The sequence below is a fragment of the Doryrhamphus excisus genome, chromosome 22, assembly GCF_030265055.1.
Source record: "Doryrhamphus excisus isolate RoL2022-K1 chromosome 22, RoL_Dexc_1.0, whole genome shotgun sequence".
Taxonomy (NCBI): Eukaryota; Metazoa; Chordata; class Actinopteri; order Syngnathiformes; family Syngnathidae; genus Doryrhamphus; species Doryrhamphus excisus.
Window position 1 is genome coordinate 9,557,742 of NC_080487.1, and position 20,977 is coordinate 9,578,718.

The 20,977-nt window shown below is 40.5% G+C and overlaps 3 protein-coding genes across 4 annotated transcripts; 1 reads left to right on the forward strand and 2 right to left on the reverse strand.

Moving 5' to 3' along the window:
* The first annotated feature begins 399 nt into the window (after nucleotides 1–399).
* aldoab (aldolase a, fructose-bisphosphate, b) lies at nucleotides 400–6,077 on the forward strand. Its single transcript, XM_058061995.1, has 7 exons — nucleotides 400–489; nucleotides 2,201–2,319; nucleotides 3,486–3,752; nucleotides 3,827–3,987; nucleotides 5,058–5,316; nucleotides 5,397–5,596; nucleotides 5,677–6,077. The coding sequence occupies exons 2-7, from the start codon at nucleotides 2,208–2,210 to the stop codon at nucleotides 5,767–5,769; spliced, it is 1,092 nt and encodes a 363-aa protein (XP_057917978.1). The 5' UTR covers nucleotides 400–489; nucleotides 2,201–2,207; the 3' UTR covers nucleotides 5,770–6,077.
* Nucleotides 5,016–11,285, reverse strand: LOC131109726 (chymotrypsin-like protease CTRL-1). 2 transcript variants are annotated; one of them, XR_009120779.1, is made up of 7 exons: nucleotides 11,164–11,285; nucleotides 11,060–11,074; nucleotides 10,834–10,996; nucleotides 9,737–10,002; nucleotides 8,235–8,377; nucleotides 6,804–8,142; nucleotides 5,016–6,720 (listed from the first exon to the last, which is right to left on the reverse strand). XR_009120779.1 is itself a non-coding variant. In XM_058061997.1 (6 exons), the coding sequence occupies exons 1-6, from the start codon at nucleotides 11,216–11,218 to the stop codon at nucleotides 7,840–7,842; spliced, it is 945 nt and encodes a 314-aa protein (XP_057917980.1). In that variant the 5' UTR covers nucleotides 11,219–11,285; the 3' UTR covers nucleotides 5,016–7,839. The 2 variants fall into 2 exon arrangements, 1 of the variants encoding a protein (XP_057917980.1); XM_058061997.1 differs by having other exon boundaries at nucleotides 5,016–8,142.
* Nucleotides 11,286–14,175: 2,890 nt separating this feature from the next.
* On the reverse strand, nucleotides 14,176–20,688 carry LOC131109725 (chymotrypsin-like protease CTRL-1). Its single transcript, XM_058061996.1, has 6 exons — nucleotides 20,538–20,688; nucleotides 19,205–19,222; nucleotides 18,962–19,124; nucleotides 17,562–17,830; nucleotides 17,232–17,377; nucleotides 14,176–15,955 (listed from the first exon to the last, which is right to left on the reverse strand). Exons 1-6 carry the CDS (start codon nucleotides 20,590–20,592, stop codon nucleotides 15,662–15,664), a joined length of 945 nt encoding a protein of 314 aa, XP_057917979.1. The 5' UTR covers nucleotides 20,593–20,688; the 3' UTR covers nucleotides 14,176–15,661.
* Between the last annotated feature and the right edge of the window lie 289 nt (nucleotides 20,689–20,977).

Here is a 20,977-nt window from a genome sequence, read left to right on the forward strand (position 1 = left end):
TGAAGGGCACATCCGCCATGTTTGTGACATTCTTGGGACTTGAATATTGTGTGTCTGGACTCTATATATTATATGTAATTTTATTTGTTTAGTTTTATTTAGTTATTTCACTGCTTTTCATATCTTGCTGGTTCTATTTTTTTGTATTAACCTTCAGCTGCAGCCCCGATTTTAATTTCATTTTTTTTAGTGAGACTATAAGGAAGCAATGCGTCCCAACCTTTTATATTTCTATGCAATATTCCTCATTGCCTTCTTTGTTTCTTCACTATTTGCCCTTTCCCTAGCTACCCGCCGCCACGCCACTCCAAGTCCGAGTCGTGCTGAATGTCACGAGCCCTCTCTGGTTGCGTCCTGTTCTTTTTATAGCCGAGCAGCTGAAATGTGAGGGGTCACAATGGGAGGATAAATACAAGGGCCTGCCCCGTCCAGAGGGTGTCGCAGACGAACGCCACCCTCTCTCAGCTCTCTCCTCTTCTGACCTCAAAGGTAAAAAAGGACATTTGCGGCATTGCTTTGGTTCTTTTTTGTGTGTTTTCTTTGTAAAAGTACTTTAAAAGTGCATGCCCTACTTCAGTTTTTATAGCATTGTCTGAGTACTATCCTGAATGGGATTATGCAACAATTACTATACATTAGAACCAGAACAACGTAAACTATCCATCTATGTCACTTCCTACCTTAAGGCTACCTATACATTGTTTCAAAATAGCTCATTATTAATAACTAGGTTAAATAATTTCCAATACTGCGGAAGATTGAAGCCATACTTCATTGTTACATGTTATTTTACCTATATAAATATTATACTATAATTATAATGTTTTGTGACCTTTCATATAGAGGCAAGCTGGAGGTCACACTTACTTTTTAGCACGCAGGCCTCACAGCTAGGAGACCCGGGTTCAATTCCACCCTGTGTTGCATGTTCTCCCCATGCATGCGTGGGTTTTCTACGGGTACTCCGGTTTCCTCCCACATTCCAAAAACATGCTAGGTTAATTGGCGACTCCAAATTGTCCATAGGTATGAATGTGAGTGTGAATGGTTGTTTGTCTATATGTGCCCTGTGATTGGCTGGCCACCAGTCCAGGGTGTACCCCGCCTCTCGCCGGAAGACAGCTGGGATAGGCTCCAGCACCCCTCCGCAACCCTCGTGAGGATAAGCGGTAGAAAATGCATGAATGAGCTGCAAAATGTTAATTATAAATGATATAAAATGTTATAAAATAATAAAATATAATAAATAATAATATAACATAATTAAAAAATGATAAATAAATGTATTTTTATTCATAGCATTTTTTCTGTTTTTTTTTTTTCATTTTATTTTGTGAAAGCAAACTCTTTCTGTAACTGCTAAATTGTCTATATGTGCCCTGTGATTGGCTGGCCACCAGTCCAGGGTGTACCCCGCCTCTTGCCCGAACAGCTGGGATAGGCTCCAGCACCCCCGCGACCTTCGTGAGGATAATCAATGAATTTTTGTTGTTGTTGTTGTTATTATTAGGGATGGCTGATAATCGGTACTGATAATTATCGTCCTGATATCAGTATAAAAATGCGATATCATGAAAAACGATATTTTTATTCATTTTTTAATGTATTGTATACGTACATATGTGTTAATTCCTCCACAGGACATATAACACATATCAATATCAGTATCAGCATATCGGTTTTCTGAAGGGAAAAAAAAATGTGAGTGTGAATGGTTGTTTGTCTATATGTGCCCTGTGATTGGCTGGCGACCAGTCCAGGGTGTACCCCGCCTTTTGCCTGAAGACTGATCTAGATGAGGTGTTAACAAATGAATAGTTCCAGCGTATTGTGCCCTGTTGTGTCCCAAACAGTAAAATCTAACGCCACTGGTAATTATAGTCTGGTATTCAACATGCATACAGGACCCTCTTTTATGTAACACCCTCGTGCTTAGAGTGCATGCACCGTGTATATTTAGTTCAGTCTTGTGTTTGGCAGGGGGGAGCAGAGGAGTGGTATGCGACAGAAGAGCAGGAAAGGTCGGGGATAAGAGGGAAGAAAATGGAATAGGTCAGGCACACGGTCGTGGATGTCAGATATGTAGAGGCGGGCGTGGAAGTGGTGCAGTTTGGGAAACTGTTTTTCACACGTGAAACCATGTGATCAACCGACCAAATCCATCCAGCTAACCTTGTCTTTAATCATTCCTCTTCCTCAGAGTCAAGATGCCTCACGCATACCCTTTCCTCACTCCTGAGCAGAAGAAGGAGCTCAGTGATATTGCTCTGAAGATCGTCGCTCCCGGCAAGGGAATTCTTGCCGCAGATGAGTCTACTGGTAAAGAAGGGAGTTGGATACACGTTTAGACCATACTCATTTACCTGTTATTACATTCAAGACCAGTGATTGCTGTGTGTGGGACTTCCTGTCTTTGTGAGAGTGATATAAATTTTGCACCCTGCAAAACATGGCACAAAAAATAAGCTTTTTTTTTTCTTTTTGTGTGTGTCCCGTCCAGCCATTGGGGCAGATAGTACTGTTGATCTACGGTCATGATAATGGTTTTATTTCATTTGAACATGCATCAGATAACAATTGAGTGCATCACATAATCAGTTCACAGTTCCACATGTCCAAAAGGAGTAGGAAGAAGCAAAGCTTATTAAATCCTACCCCTCCATCTGGTACTTTTACAATCAGTAACTGTTACATTTGTTCACTTCCTGCTTTCCTGGATATAGTTTAAGGGTGTTTTTTTGTTTTGTTTTGTTTTTATTTAAATTTTGATTTTTTTTGTCCTGTACTGAAGTACGAGATGATATGACAATTTAATTTAATTTAATTTAATTTAATTTAATTTAATTTAATTTAATTTTAATTTTAATTTTAATTTTAATTTTAATTTTAATTTTAATTTTAATTTTAATTTTAATTTTAATTTTAATTAAAAAAAATAAAACAAATGTACTTCTTCCCTGAGATCATATTTCTCCTCTCTTGTAGAGAAGTATTGGATGACATTTTTAGCTAATTGGTTATTTTTAGCCTTATGCATTATTTTAGCTGTTTGAAGATGAACTATATCAGCAAGTTGAAGTATTTGTGATTTTAGAAATAAGGAGTTAGTATGTTCTCTGTAGGCGGCATTATGAATTATCCTTACTGACCTTTTTTGCAGTACATTTAGCAAGCGAAGATTGCTTTTATAGTTATTAGCCCATATTTCCACACAATAAGTAATATATGGTAGAACCAGAGAGCAATAAAGAGTGTGGAGTGATTTCTGATGGGGGGGGGGTACTTGGCAGGGTCTCCAGGCTCACAATCCACGAATAGATGGGGATCTAATGTGTGGCAACAGGGAGCCTCCAAAGTCAATCCCTTCAAGTTGTGCCAATCTCACAATAGTTCTTCTCATAGGAAATAATGCAAAGTGAATTCATTTGTTGTCATAAAAAAAGTGTACATACTCTCATCATCTAAAACTCCATGCCTTCCTGCAGGTAGCGTGGCCAAGCGCTTCCAGAGCATCAATGCTGAGAACACTGAGGAGAACAGGAGGCTGTACCGCCAGCTCCTCTTCACCGCTGACGACCGTGCCACCCCTTGCATCGGCGGCGTCATCCTCTTCCACGAGACCATGTACCAGAAGACCGACGACGGCAAGCTTTTCCCCCAGCACCTCAAAGAGAAAGGCATGGTGGTGGGCATCAAGGTTGACAAAGGTGTCGTCCCTCTGGCCGGAACCAATGGCGAAACGACAACCCAGGGTGAGCTGAGAACATAAAAAGAACACTCCCAAGTATTCCAATGTTTTGGTCGCCTGACCTTCTGTTTTCTTCAGGTCTTGATGGATTGTATGAGCGCTGCGCCCAGTACAAGAAGGACGGTGCTGACTTCGCCAAATGGCGTTGTGTGCTGAGGATCACGCCCACCACTCCCTCAAGGCTGGCCATCATTGAGAACGCCAACGTCCTGGCCCGCTATGCTAGCATCTGCCAGATGGTAATAGACAGTCCATCCCCGTCCAGTTTCACAATACACAAATAATAATATAATATAAATACCTAAATAATAATAATAATGTATGTTTTTTTCTACCTAATTATGCATTTTTGGCCTTGTGTGACTCATACTCCAGTACGACTTATGTATGTTTTTTTCTACCTAATTATGCATTTTTGGCCTTGTGCTACTTATACTCCGGTGTGACTTATGTATGTTTTTTTCAACCTAATTATGCATTTTTGGCCTTGTGCTACTTATATTCCAATACGGCTTATGTATGTTTTTTTCTACCTGATTATTCATTTTTGGCCTTGTGCGACCTATACTCCGGTGTGACTTATGTATGTTTTTTTCTACCTAATTATGCATTTTTGGCCTTGTGCTACTTATACTCCAGTGCGACTTATGTATGTTTTTTTTCTACCTGATTATACATTTTTGGCCTTGTGCGACTTATACTCCGGTGTGACTTATGTATGTTTTTTTCTACCTAATTATGCATTTTTGGCCTTGTGCGACTTATACTCCAGTGTGACTTATGTATGTTTTTTTCTACCTAATTATGCATTTTTGGCCTTGTGCGACTTATGTATGTTTTTTTTCTACCTGATTATGCATTTTTGGCCTTGTGCGACTTATACTCCAGTGTGACTTATGTATGTTTTTTTCTACCTAATTATGCATTTTTGGCCTTGTGCGACTTATGTATGTTTTTTTTCTACCTGATTATGCATTTTTGGCCTTGTGCGACTTATACTCCAGAGTGACTTATGTATGTTTTTTTCTACCTAATTATGCATTTTTGGCCTTGTGCGACTTATGTATGTTTTTTTTCTACCTAATTATGCATTTTTGGCCTTGTGCGACTTATACTCCGGTGCGTCTCATGTATGTTGACTGTTTATGTCTGTGTATAGACAGTGTACTTTCCTGGTACACTGTATTACAGTACCAAATACAATATTGTGGTCATATATTTTGTAGTGTAATGGATTTTGCCATTACAGAATAAACACATTTTTTGGTACCTCAATGGTATATTTAAGTATACTTTCTGTGCTCCTCAGCATGGTATCGTCCCTATCGTGGAACCTGAGATCCTCCCTGACGGTGACCATGACCTGAAGAGGTGCCAGTATGTGACTGAGAAGGTCCTGGCTGCCGTTTACAAGGCTTTGTCAGACCACCACGTCTACCTGGAGGGAACTCTGCTCAAACCCAACATGGTAACCGCCGGCCACTCCTGCTCCTTCAAGTACAGCAATCAGGAGATCGCCATGGCAACTGTTACCGCCCTCCGCCGCACCGTGCCCCCAGCCGTCCCCGGTGCGACGAACCTCAGATGTTGTAAATTCTATTTCATAATTTGTGTGCATTTACTCAAGTCAATCGATCTCCATGCTTAGGAATCACCTTCTTGTCTGGCGGCCAGAGTGAAGAGGAAGCTTCCGTCAACCTGAACGCCATGAACCAGTGTCCTCTGCACAGGCCCTGGGCGCTGACCTTCTCGTACGGACGTGCCCTGCAGGCATCCGCCCTCAAGGCTTGGGGTGGCAAGAAGGAGAATGGAAAGGCATGCCAGGAGGAATTCATCAAGAGAGCTCTGGTGAGTTCAAGATCGAATGAATGCAATATTTATATCATGGTGTTGCATTATATATTTATCATCTCATTTTCTTCTTCCAGGCCAACAGCCAAGCATGCCAGGGAAAATACGTTACCTCCGGATCCAGTGCTGCCGGTGGAGAGTCTCTGTTTGTGGCTAACCATGCCTATTAAGCACAAACACGTACTCTCATACATTATTACTACACCGTGGAAAGTCGTAGGACTTCTATCTGCTATTGTAAAAACATCTTGGTTAGTGAACGAGAGTGAAAAAAAAAACTCTTGGTTGTTGTCGCTGCGGCAAGAAGATTTGCCACCATTCCCTTAACCTTATGCCATTGCACAGGTAAAAATTCCCATGTTGTTTTTACACAGGTTGTACTACGTTCCATTGGACTGATTCCATCAACTGCAGTAATGTCCTTAATACTGGTTCAATGGAATAAAGCGTTTACCCTTATATGGTGTTTTACTTACTTACTTACATTTTATAATCACATTTAAACATTCGCAAGAAGTGAGAGATGCTTGTAAACTGCCAAGTACCGGGTAAGTAAAGGGACACTTTTAGGATTATTAATATTTTTTATTACTGAAGAACAGAAATTATTACCGTATTTTCCAGACTATAAGTCACACTTTTTTTCATAGGTTGGCTGTTCCTGCGACTTATACTCCAGAGTGACTTATAAATGAAAAAAACTGTTTATTTACACTGGACACCTTTTATGTTTATGTTTATTTTTGGGTAGCTGAATAACCATTGTGTTAGCATATCTTACATCTATTCAGCCTGTTCTCTATTCTTTTATTAATGTTAGAACCTTGTTGCCTTCCAAGAGGACGTAATGTCTGTTTTGGTTAGGTAATTTGGAAAAAATGTGACTTATACTCCAGTGCGACTTATGTATGTTTTTTTTCTACCTAATTATGCATTTTTGGCCTTGTGCTACTTATATGCCAGTGCGACTTATGTATGTTTTTTTCTACCTAATTATGCATTTTTGGCCTTGTGCTACTTATATGCCAGTGCGACTTATGTATGGTTTTTTCTACCTAATTATGCATTTTTGGTCTTGTGCGACTTATACTCCGGTGCGACTTATGTATGTTTTTTTCTACCTAATTGTGCATTTTTGGCCTTGTGCGACTTATACTCTGGTGCGACTTATACTCTGGTGCGACTTATGTATGTTTTTTTCTACCTAATTATGCATTTTTGGCCTAGTGCAACTTATCCTCCGGAGCGACTTATAGTCCAGAAAATACGGTAATTTCCTGTGTGATATTATGTCATTTTGCTCTGCAGCTTTCTAATCAATACATTTGTACAGTGTTATCATCATAAAATTCATTTAATTAGCAGACAAAAAGGACACAACCAACAACCCCAGCTTCATCCCCGCCCAGTTTCACAATACACGAATAATAATATAATATAAATACCTAAATAATAAACCGGATACGAGACATCCATGTCCTGAAAATAAATTGTTTTGAAATCAGATTATTAGTTTTAATTGATGCTGTGGGGTTGCTATAGAGCATCTTTAATCCGTTTAATAAAATCAGCTCCAAAAAAACATTTCATTTATTGTAATGGGTCTGCAAAACTGTTCATGAACTGAACTCCTTTAATGACTAATCAGAAGCGGTTCTAAGGAAAATGGATTCTGCTTCAGACAGGAATTAGGAATTGAGCAGGAATTTTGGGCCCCATTTTTGTATTTTTTTTATTTTCTTTTAATTGTTCTAACTTGGGGGCTGCACGGCGGTCGTGTGGTTTGCACGCAGACCTCACAGCTAGGAGACCAGGGTTCAATTCCACCCTTGGCTATCTCTGTGTGGAGTTTGCATGTTCTCCCCATGAATGCGTGGGTTTTCTCCGGGTACTCCGGTTTCCTCCCACATTCCAAAAACATGCTAGGTTAATTAGCGACTCCAAATTGTCCATAGGTATGAATGTGAGTGTGAATGGTTGTTTGTCTATATGTGCCCTGTGATTGGCTGGCCACCAGTCCAGGGTGTACCCTGCCTCTCACCCAAACCTGGGATAGGCTCCAGCAACCCCTGCGACCCTCGTGAGTATAAGCGTTAGAAAATGAATGAATATTCTAACTTGAGTTACGTATTTGACTGTTTATGTTAGATTTCCCTGCCAAAAACAACATCCAGGTTGTTCATCATCAAGTGCTAAATACTGAATACTAAATCCAGCAAGGTCACACAGATTTTGTTTTATCACACAGCTTGAAAGCCCTGCAGGAGGAGCAAAATGCTAAGCCAAGAGAAACTCGCTAAGGTTGACTGGGTTATAGACAGTGCACCACACGTGTAGCTGTCATGGCGAGGGTCACTGGAGTTGGACCAAACCACGCCAATGTTTGCCCCTGGCACTTGTTCTCTGATCCATTTCTGGAAAAATGACACACGGGTGTAGGCTTCAGGGGCGGTGCCGGTGGTGCAGGGCATGCCGAAACCGGTAATTCCCACCTGGATCCACCTGGAGTCTTGTTTGCATTGCAAAGGTCCACCTGAATCACCCTGAAGACCAAATAAAGTCAATCATATGACAGCTAACTTGCATAATGATCAATCAATAGTTATTATTATAATATATATATATTATATTTCACCATGCATGCTCCATTGTCCCTCAGCCCGGCACAGATTATGTTGTTGTTGAACGTGTGAGCTCCAGATGGGAAGTAGCTGCTGCATTGGTTATTTTCAATGATGGGGACCTCAATTCCTTGCAGCGTCTTTGGTGTGCCTGATACTATAGGAGGGCAGAATCCAACTTACAGTCAAGTCACTGTTGTTTTTTTTACATTTTATATATAATACATCCCTTCATTTATCATAACCACATGCAGTGTTGCAGTGTAGTATTTTAGTGTCGATTACAGTATCAGTGTTGTGGTTTATGATTATGTCTACTGTTGTGTCTTGAGATAAAAATTCCATGTTTGGGTCCAAAAAAGGTGAAAAGTAACATAAAAAATACTTTACATTTTTATGATTATTATTTTAGCTCTTGGTTGCATGGCGGTCGGGTCCAAAAAAAGGTGAAAAGTAACATAAAAAATACTTAACTTTTTTATGATTATTATTTTGTGAGTCTGAATGGTTGTTTGTCTATATGTGCCCTGTGATTGGCTGGCCACCAGTCCAGGGTGTACCCCGCCTCTCGCCTGAAGACAGCTGGGATAGGCTCCAGCACCCCCGCGACTCTCGTGAGGAAAAAGCGGTAGAAAATGAATGAATGAATGAATGAATGATTATTATTTTAGGTCTTGGTTGCACGGCAGTCGAGTGGTTAGCGCGCAGACCTTACAGCTAGGAGACCTGAGTTCAATCCCACCCTCGGCCATCTCTGTGTGGAATTTACATGTTCTCCCCGTGCATGCGTGGGTTTTCTCCGGATACTCTGGTTTCCTCCCACATTCCAAAAACATGCTAGGTTAATTGGCGACTCCAAATTGTCCATAGGTATGAATGTGAGTGTGAATGGTTGTTTGTCTATATGTGCCCTGTGATTGGCTGGCTGGCCACCAGTCCAGGGTGTACCCCGCCTCTTGCCTGAAGACAGCTGGGATAGGCTCCAGCACCCCCGTGACCCTCGTTAGGAAAAAGCGGTAGAAAATGAATGAATGAATGAATGATTTTAGCTCTTGGTTGCACGGCAGTCGAGTGGTTAGCGCGCAGACCTTACAGCTAGGAGACCTGAGTTCAACTGGCCCTCGGCCATCTCTGTGTGGAGTTTGCATGTTCTCCCCGTGCATGCGTGGGTTTTCTCCGGGTACTCCGGTTTCCTCCCACATTCCAAAAACATGCTAGGTTAATTGGCCAAATTGTCCATAGGTATGAATGTGAGTGTGAATGGTTGTTTGTCTATATGTGCCCTGTGATTGGCTGGCCACCAGTCCAGGGTGTACCCCGCCTCTCGCCTGAAGACAGCTGGGATAGGCTCCAGCACCCCCGCGAAGTGGTAGAAAATGAATGAATTTTAGCTCTTTTTTGTGACACCTACCATACCTACCATCATGAAACATATGTTGAAATATAATCCAAATTATACATAAACTATAAATATTCAGACTTTTCTCTTGAATAAAAAAAAAACAAGGATACTCACAGTTTGTCAGTTGGCCCCAGCCTGTGGCCCAGCACATGGTGCCATTGCGGATCTGACTGGAGTTACTTGCAATGCAAATGGGCTGAATGTAGTTAGTGTAATTCACAGGGGTGCTGAGCTTCATTAGAGCGACATCGTTTTCACGGGTTAGCGATGCGTAGTCAGGGTGCTGGATGATCTGCGACAGGTTTCTGGACACTTCATTGGGATTGGGTCCACTCTGATTGTGTCTTCCAAGGTATAGGGTCCACAGAGGTAATGAAACACTGCAGTTAACGGGGACAGAATGTGAGAGAAAAGTCCACTCAATAGTGACAAGTCGGATGATATAGCATCACAGTTGTATACACTATAAAGTTTGATGTTTTAGAAGACCATGATTGAGCATGGCTGCACGGCGGTCAAGTGGTTAGCGCAGCTAGGAGACCAGGGTTCAGTTCCACCCTTGGCTATCTCTGTGTGGAGTTTGCATGTTCTCCCTGTGCATTTAGTATGCATTATGTTAATTTTAGGCTGCACGGCGGTCGTGTGGTTAGCACGCAGACCTCACAGCTCGGAGTTCCCGGGTTCAATTCCACCCTCGGCCATCTTTGTGTGGAGTTTGCATGTTCTCCCTGTGCATGCGTGGGTTTTCTCCGGGTACTCCGGTTTCCTCCCACATTCCAAAAACATGCTAGGTTAATTGGCGACTCGCTGTGCAATATCTGATTCACTGTGCAATATCTGATCAACCTCCATGTGCAATATTAAGGGCTCTAAATGCAATATACTAAGTTCTATGTGAAGTATTTCCATAATGCCTCATATTAACTCACTAGCAAGATCTCAGTGTATAGACTGGTCATATATCTCATTACGTTTCATATTATCTACATACTGTATTGTATATAACTCTGGGAAAAACTGTTGATTTTGTTAATACTTGGGTTGTTTATATTGTTTATTTTTCTATATTGTGTATTTTGTACTGCTTAACTGATTCTGTACTCTTGCTGCTGTGCAATGCAAATTTCCCCACTGAAGGACTGGGATAGGCTCCAGCACCCTCGTGAGGGAAAAGCGGTAGAAAATGAATGAATGAATGATTGAGCGCTTACGTGTTGATGCAGTGGGCAGCAGTGAGTACCCATTCATTGCTAATTAGCATCCCTCCACAGGTGAATTGCCCATTAACAGCCAGGTAGACTTGCCAGGGCCATGAACCCTCTTGGGCATCCTCGCCTCCCGCTATCCTTGTGTTCAGGGGTGCTACTCCACAATCTGGGGAAACATTTCAAGCTCTATTGTATTGCATCCATGTGCTTCAAATATTGCTGCACTTACTCTGAGCTGCGGTGCCTGTTTGAAGAGAAAATAAAAAAATAAATAGATTTTATTGCATTCTGTTTGCATCTAGATACCCTTTCCCGGGGTGTGTAAAAACTCACCTTGTCTTGTGAGAAGTGTACCCAAAAAAAGAGCCCACACTGTCCACGGGATCATGGTGTTGGTCAAGTACTGGGAGATTCTGATTAAATATTCCCAACCTAACCTGCACTTTATAGCCACTACTCCTTCCAAACCTGTTCTTGAACCTGATTTTCTTTCTTTTAATCTAGACCATGATCGACAAAAAAAAAAAAAAAAAAATCAAAGAAAAAAGCATCGGTATGCTATCTTACAGATCCAGCAATGATATCTCCAGAAATGCTTGTTTTCAGTTTCATTTTGGTTATGATTAAATCATTTCATTGACAGTTTTTTTTAGCTTTTTTTTACAGCTCACTGATTACTAAAACATGACAGGTCATGTGTGAGTTTGTTATCAGACCAGCTTTGTTTCGTCACTTTTCATTTCAGTCTTTATTTTATGTTTTTTAGTCTTTATTTTGTGTTTCTTCCCCAGAAGTTTGTTTCGGCTTCAGGTCATGAAGAAATGGCCGGACATTCTCCTTCAGGATTTTTTGGTATGCAGCAGAATCCCGACACAGCAAAACAGCCCCAGACCATCACACTACCACCACCTTATTTGAAGCCGTCCTGTCTCCAGATGGCCGGACATGGAGACTACCACCACCATATTTGAAGCCGTCCTGTCTCCAAATGGCTGGACATTCTCCTTCAGGATTTTTTGGTATGCAGAAGAATCCTGACACTGCAGAACAGCCCCAGACCATCACACTACCACCACCTTATTTGAAGCCATCTGTCTCCAGATGGCCGGACATTGAGACTAACACCACCATATTTGAAGCCGTCCTGTCTCCACATGGCCGTACATTGAGACTACCACCACCATATTTGAAGCCATCCTGTCTCCAAATGGCCGGAGATTCTTCTTCAGGATTTTTTGGTACACAGCAGAATCCCGACACAGCAAAACAGCCCCAGACCATCACACTACCACCACCTTATTTGAAGCCGTCCTGTCTCCAGATGGCCGAACATTGAGACTACCACCACCATATTTGAAGCTGTCCTGTCTCCAAATGGCCGGACATTCTCCTTCAGGATTTTTTGGTACACACAGAATTCTGACACAGCAAATCAGCCCCAGACCATCACACTACCACCACCTTAGTTGAAGCCGTCGTGTCTCCAGATGGCCGGACATTCAGACTACCGCCACCATAATTGAAACTGTCCTGTCTCCAAATGGCTGGACATTCTCCTTCAGGATTTCTTGGGACACAGCAGAATCCTGACACAGCAAACCAGCCCCAGACCATCACACTACCACCACCATATTTGAAGCCGTCCTGTCTCCAAATGGCCGGACATTCTCCTTCAGGATTTTTTGGTACACAACAGAATCCCGACACAGCAAAACAGCCCCAGACCATCACACTACCACCACCATATTTAAAGCCGTCCTGTCTCCAAATGGCTGGACATTCTCCTTCAGGATTTTTTGATATGCAGAAGAATCCTGACACTGCAGAACAGCATCAGACCATCACACTACCACCACCATATTTGAAGCCGTCCTGTCTCCAAATGGCCGGACATTCAGACTACCACCACCATATTTGAAACCGTCCTGTCTCCAAATGGCCGGACATTGTCCTTCAGGATTTTTTGGTACACAGCAGAATCCTGACACAGCAAAACAGCCCCAGACCATCACACTACCACCACCATATTTGAAGCCGTCCTGTCTCCAAATGGCCGGACATTCTCCTTCAGGATTTTTTGGTACACAGAAGAATCCTGACACAGCAAAACAGCCCCAGACCATTACACTACCACCACCTTATTTGAAGCCATCCTGTCTCCAGATGGCCAGACATTCTCCTTCAGGATTTTTTGTACACAGCAGAATCCTGACACAGCAAACCAGCCCCAGACCATCACACTACCACCACCTTATTTGAAGCCGTCCTGTCTCCAGATGGCCGAACATTGAGACTACCACCACCATATTTGAAGCTGTCCTGTCTCCAAATGGCCGGACATTCTCCTTTAGGATTTTTTGGTACACACAGAATTCTGACACAGCAAATCAGCCCCAGACCATCACACTACCACCACCTTAGTTGAAGCCGTCCCTTAGTTGAAGCCGTCGTGTCTCCAGATGGCCGGACATTCAGACTACCACCACCATATTTGAAACTGTCCTGTCTCCAAATGGCCGGACATTCTCCTTCAGGATTTCTTGATACAAGGCAGATTCCTTACACAGCAAACAGCCCCAGACCATCACACTACCACCACCTTATTTGAAGCCGTCCTGTCTCCAGATGGCCAGACATTCAGACTGCCACCACCATATTTGAAGCCGTCCTGTCTCCAAATGGCTGGACATTCTCCTTCAGGATTTCTTGGGACACAGCAGAATCCTGACACAGCAAACCAGCCCCAGACATCACACTACCACCACCATATTTGAAGCCGTCCTGTCTCCAAATGGCCGGACATTCTCCTTCAGGATTTTTTGGTACACAGCAGAATCCCGACACAGCAAAACAGCCCCAGCCCGTCACACTACTACCACCTTATTTGAAGCCGTACTGTCTCCAGATGGCCGGACATTCAGACTACCACCACCATATTTGAAGCCGTCCTGGAAGAGACTTTGGACATTCTGTACACAGTGCCATAGGCTTACTTTTAATTCAATTAATTTTCATTACATGGGCTCCTTTTTGTAGATTTTTACATAAGAATCATTAGAAATTAATTATGTCGTCACATCGTGCAACAAAATATTGTAATATATACTAATACATGCATACCCGACTCCGCTCAACTATAGCGACAGTTACCAAACGCTGACATAACGTGGCTATTTATAAGTTGATTGTCTTCAGTCATCTTCCCCACAGATTCCTTTGCAAAACCAAAATAGCATCTTTCACTGAGGCGGAGTGTTGTTTGCAGGGATACATTACAAACTGTGCATGTGCGCCCTCTTCTGACGGCTTGACACTCAATGCACGTCGGAATAAAGACAACATTGCTTAAAATCACAGATCTTTTATTTGTTTTACTATTACAATAAAGCAAAAAATCAAGTCATAAAGATGTCTGCATTTACACACAATGCAAGTTAATATGTTAATACATCACTGTCCATTTGAGCTGTCCATTTGAAGCCAAAACTTTGAGGTAGTCTAAAAACGACTGAAACCTTCTCTTCGTATTATACAGTATTTTTACAGAGTTGTTGACTTGCATGCAGTGTTGTGATTGAACGCAATTGTAAATAAAGATTGTGACAATGCACCAGGGCTGGTTAGCATGCAGGCCACACAGCTAGGTGACCCGAGTTCAATTTCACCCTCAGCCATCTCTGTGTGGAATTTGCATGTTCTCCCCGTGCATGCGTGTTTTTTTTTCCAGGTACTCCGATTTCCTCACACATTCCGAAAACATGCTAGGTTAATTGGCGACTCCAAATTGTCCATAGGTATGAATGTGAGTGTGAATGGTTGTTTGTCTATATGTGCCCTGTGATTGACTAGCGACCAGTCCAAGGTGTACTCTGCCTCTCCGCCTGAAGACAGCTGGGATAGGCTCCAGCAACCCTGCAACCCTCGTGAAGATAAGCAGTAGAACATGAATGAATGAATACAATCAGCACCACTGTTTAGGTCCAGCTATTACCTGACGAGAGGTATTTACACTCCTGCTGCAACAGTATGTGATTCTCAGTGCTCACATTATATCAACGGCGGCGCGACACATTGCATTACCCATGAAGCATTGCACACTCCAAGCGGAATAATGCAGCAGTTCTTAAAGTGGACCTATTATTTCCCGCTTTTCCGACCTATAAAAGTAGTTTGAATGTTGTAATCTTATGTTAAACCATACCAAAGTTTCAGATAATGAAGTTTGCGCATTCGGATGTGATCCCTAAAAGAAGTTTGGGATGGCTCAAAACGCTCAGTTTCAGAGGGCGTAGCTAAACTGTTCTTTTGTGATGTCACAGAGTAGCGTGGCTGTAGAAAGTCACTGAATATTCAATATTGTTCTACAATTCCACTTGGACCATACAGAACAGTTTTAGAAAAAGAAGGTCAGTCTTTCGTTCTCTTCTATCCATCCTTTCAATTTCTATGCCGCTTATCCTCACGAGGGCCGCGGGTGCGCTAGAGCTTTTTCACCTAAAATAATGAAATGAACTGAACATTGAACGAGTTAAAAAATTTGAAGGTGAATCGTTGATAATTACGGTACGATGTGTGAAGTGACATTTGACCTAGTTCATGCGAACTATGAACGTGCACAACACTGCTTGCATGCATGTGAGATGTGGATGGAATCATTGTATGGAAAGCATACAGACGGAAGAATAAGTGAAGTTCACAAAGTACAGAAAATGAAATCGGTCATTTTGATTAAGTCACTTTTTATACCATATGATCAAGTGCTAAATTCTGCAAAGAAACCCCATGAACTGTATGTGTAGTCTAATTCTGTACCAGAACGCGCTGTCATGAGTTACAGCGCCTGAATGAACACCAGGAGGAGTAACAGGCAAAGGCCCGAAAGACTTGCTTTGGTTGCAGAGCCTTCACAAACAAAGCTGTCGTCCTGGTCGACACCAGTGGCAGTGTGGGTCACAAAGTTAATGTTTGCCCCTGCCACTTGCTCAGTGATCCAGTTCTGGAAAAACGACACACGAGCAAAGACTTCCGGGAAACCTCTGTTGGCGCAAGGGACGCCGAAACTGGTGATACCAGCCTGGATCCATCTCGAGCCCTGTTTACATTGCACAGGTCCACCTGAATCACCCTGAAAAAAATATATATATATTGTTAGAGTAAGCCCAGATGAAGACGTCAGAGATGAAAATCTAATTACGATATTTTTGTTCACAGTTTTAGACAGTTCCACATGTCCAAAGAGAATTAAATTAAATATAATTTTTAAAAAATTATTCAATATAATTCATTTTTTTAATTAAATTAAATGTAATTTAAAAAAAATTATTCAATATAATTAATTTTTTAATTAAATTAAATATAATTTATTTTTTTAATTAAATTAAATATAATTACTTTTTTAATCAAACATAATTTAATTCCTTTAAAATGAAATAAAATTTATTTTTTTAAATTCAATATAATTTAATTTTTTTATTCAATATAATTTAATTTTATTAAATTACATTAAATTAAATAAAATTTAATAAAATTTAATAAAATGAAAAAAACGAAATAAATAAAATTTAATAAAATTCAATTTAATTAAATTTTATTTTATTTTATTTTATTTTATTTTTACGTTACTTGAAGTTTTACTTCATTTGAACATGCATCAGATTACAATTGAGTGCATCATATTGACTGATACTGTACATACTTATGTACATATTGTATACTTATAGGTTATCACATGGTTTGTCTGGTATCAGGCCAGGTATCATGCCCCCAAGTGTCAGTATCAGCCGAAGGTCTGGCACTGGTATACTGGATACCACACAAACCATGTGATGATCTTATTATCACATACTATTTAATCATGAGCTTATTACCACGTACTATTTAATCAAAAGACCATTATGTTTCCAGAAAATGTTCAGTTTATTACATGTATTATATCTAAACAGCAAAAATATTTCAACAATAATATTTTATCAACAGTCTTATCTTATCAATGTCTGACAATTAAAGTTCCATTAATCAAGTTTGGGTTTTTTGGTGACTGGAGAAGCACTAGGCACTAAGCACGCGTGTGCTGTTCTCTGATTGGTTGTTTCACGGGCACGATACCAGAGCAGCGCGCTCTGAGTGGACAGCTACGGGGGCTGATACTGGACATGGTTAAACTCTATATTTTATCAGTATCACTGCCCTGGGCTTTGACACAGTATCATTTGGGCCTTTTCCCGTATCATTCATGGGCGGTTTCTAGGGTACAGGGCTAATTAACACTGTAGTATGTGATAAATAGGAATAGCATGCCCTCTTGTGGCTGGGTGCAATCCCAAGAACAATGCATTTGCATTGGATACATGGATTGGTGGCAAATACACAACAATGGGTTGCAAATTCAGTCAGGCACTAACCTGGCATATTCCTCTGCCCTCCTCCCCGGCACACAGCATGTTGCTGGTGATGTCATGCGGCAAAAGGCTGTAGCTGCAGCCGCATTGTCTATTTCCAATCACCGGAATCCTCACTTCTTGCAGCCTCTCAAAGGCCACGTTTGGCTCTGCAGGAAACAGTCATCACAAGGATAGATTGTCAAATTGACGCAAAAAGTCACAGCACACTAATAACAATGATTAGGTTAAATCACATACAGTCATGTGGGCCCTAAAATGTCCACTTTGCTATCACAGTGAGATAGATGTAGATAAAGAAAGATACATGGGTAGGTAGAAAAAGATACCCACGATCAGCCCCCAGTCTGCCCCATCCTGTGGCCCAGCACATGGTGCCGTTGTGGAACTGGCTGTTGCTGCTTGCCATGCAGACAGGTCGGATATAGTTGTTGTAAGTGACGGGGCTGCTCAGCTTAAAGAGGGCAATGTCGTTTTCAAATGTGACGTTGTTATAGTCTGCATGAACGATGACCTGGCTCACAGTGCGTGAGACCTCTTGAGGATTTACGCCGGTCTGATTCTGTTTTCCAAAGTACATGAGCCATGGAGAAGTTGAAGTGCTACAATGTAAACAGAAGGAGAGAGAACAATGGTAATGGTTTTATTTCATTTGAACATGCATCAGATTACAATTGAATGCATCACATAATCAGTTCACAGTTCACAGGAAGAAGTAAAGCTTATTAAATCCTACCCCTCCATCTGGTACTTTCAGTAACTGTTACATTTGTTCACTTCCTGCTTTCCTTATTGGCTTAATTTTTTTTTTTTGTTTTTTTAAATGTTTTAATTTTAAATTTTTAATGTATTTTTTATTTTTTATTTTTTATTTTTTATTTTTTATTTTTTATTTTTTATTTTTTATTTTTTATTTTTTATTTTTTATTTTTTATTTTTTATTTTTTATTTTTTATGATTTTTTTTATTGTTTTATTTTATTTTTTATTATTTTTTTTTTTATCACGTACCGGAGTACAAGGTGATATGACCATCCAATGACATCATGGGTACCATAGTAAGTGTCAATATAGTGATATATATATATAGCACATAGGTATGAATGTGAGTGTGAATGGTTGTTTGTCTATATGTGCCCTGTGATTGGCTGGCCACCAGTCCAGGGTGTACCTCGCCTCTCGCCCAGAGACAGCTGGGATAGGCTCCAGCACCCCCTCGACCCTTGAATTGTTGTTGTTGTTGTTATTAGTAATGGCTGATAATCGGTACTGATAATTATCGTCCCGATATCAGTACAAAAATGCGATGTCATGAAAACCGATTTTTTTTAATGTATTTTTTATATATGACATGATATGTCATGTTACACATATCAATATCAGTATCGGCATATCGGTTTTCTGAAAAATAAAAGCCAATATCAATAATAATCCTGCATTATTATTACAGATTTGAGCAGTATTTCCAGTCCCATTGGTAGCAGTAATGTTATCTGCCAAACAAATGAAAGATAAGAGGGCCTTTTTACAATAATAATTACAGTATGTCTCATAATAGCACCCGCATGTGTACTTAGATTAAATGATTAGGCTTGGCTCATACCACAGCGTTCAATAAATCCTTTCAAGATAACAATGTAGTCATTATATTGACACCATTAGTCATACCAGACACATTTATTGTTGGAAGTGGGTAGGTCCTCTTTGAACTTTGAACCCATTCAGTTTCCTTACTTTGTAATGCAGTGAGCTGCCGTGAGCACCCACTCCTCGCTGATCAAGGTCCCTCCACAAATGTGAAAGCCCGTGAAGTGCATGCTGACTTGCCAAGGCCACCAGCCCGCCATGGCGTCCTCACCTCCGACTATCCTGCTGTTCAGTGGTGCCTCTCCACAGTCTGGGTGAACGTGAAAGGTGTCAAAGCCTCTTCTGCTGTATATGGTTGGCATGTTAAAAAAATAAATAAGCAGTGCTTACCCTGAGCCTTTAAGTCACCTGTAAGGGAAGAGATGAAAAATCAATTGCCATTCCAGCAAATTTAACTGCAACAAAGCATAAAATTATAATTTTTGGATTTAATATTGAAGTGTTGCACAATGCGTCTCTCTCCCAAAACAGAGAATTCCCTATCTATAGTATACGCATGACGCACATACCGGTAAGTTATTGTTTCCGAGTTCAGAAAACATTCTTCCTCATTCTTCCTTTCATTTGAGCTGACAACTTGGTAATGGTAATGGTAATGGTAATGGTAATGGTAATGGTAATGGTAATGGTAATGGTAATGGTAATGGTAATGGTAATGGTAATGGTTTTATTTAATTTGAACATGCATCAGATTACAATTGAGTGCATCCCATAATCAGTTCACAGTTCCACATGTCCAAAAGGAGTAGGAAGAAGCAAAGCTTATTAAATCCTACCCCTCCATCTGGTACTTTTACAATCAGTAACTGTTACATTTGTTCACTTCCTGCTTTCCTAATATAGTTTGGGGGTTTTGTTTTGTTATTTTTTATTCACAGCTTTTCTGCAATGAGAGCTTCTTCCTTGTAGTTCAACATCTTGTAGGTCCCTTATACAAATAGGATCGTTAACTCGGAGTATATATTTGATTTGGAATGATTTGTATGATTTTATCTGTGCTTTATTAACTGTGAGAGTGTTCTAAGATCCCTTTCACTCTAGTACCCCCTTACTTTTACAATCAGTAACTATTACATTTGTTCACTTCCTGCTTTCCTAATATCGTTTTTGTTTTATTTTTAAATGTAAATTTTAAAATTTATTTTTTACATTTATTTTTGTCACGTACCGAAGTACGAGGTGACTTATCTTTACTAAAAGTTGTTAGTATTAAGTCATTACCAAAGTAAATTTACAATCAGTAACTGTTACATTTGTTCACTTCCTGCTTTCCTAATATAGTTTAAGTTTATTTATTTATTTTTGTCACGTACCGAAGTACGAGGTGATATGAGCATCCAATGACATAATGGGTACCATAGTAAGTGTCAATATAGTCATATATATATAGCACATTATGACTGGTTCAAGACTCAGTTGAACTCAAGTGAACTTAATTCCCGTCCATCAGTATAAAATATACTAATACATTTGCGACCATGAAAGAACTGATAATGTTCAAATTTTGCTCTCTTAAATTTTAATACCAAATATTGACAATAAAAAAGTGGAATTCACATGAATGAATGACAGCTAGCTGTGTTATTAGGCAACAGGTGGTTGTTCAACAATCCACCAAAATGAGCATTAAAAATATATATACCGATATTGTATAAAAGCCTACCTTGCATTGCGAGTAGTACGCCCAAGAAAAGAGGCCACATTGTCCGCAGCATCATGTTGTTCTCGTGCAGAAAGACGCTCCGTGTTTCCCTTTCCTGTCCTCCTGCGAGTGTTTTTGTACGTCGGCCACTCCCAAATAAACCTGTTCTCTAATACCTGAAGTCCATGGTGATTTCATGTAGTCATGACCAAAATGGGAGGGAAAGGGCAATTCTTTTTGTGTGGATGTCTTTCCATGGTCTTGTTGATAAGATAACTAATCAGTTCTCAGTAGCCCAACTTTGGAATGTGAACCTACTAGTCTTGACAGCCACAGAAGGCGGAACAATGACGATAACGTAGCTGTAACATGAACTTTAACCAATGTAGACTGGGATGTTTTACATGAAAAGAATCCGGACTGAGTAAATGCAAAGTCACAGTCTACAGTCCAGCGTATTA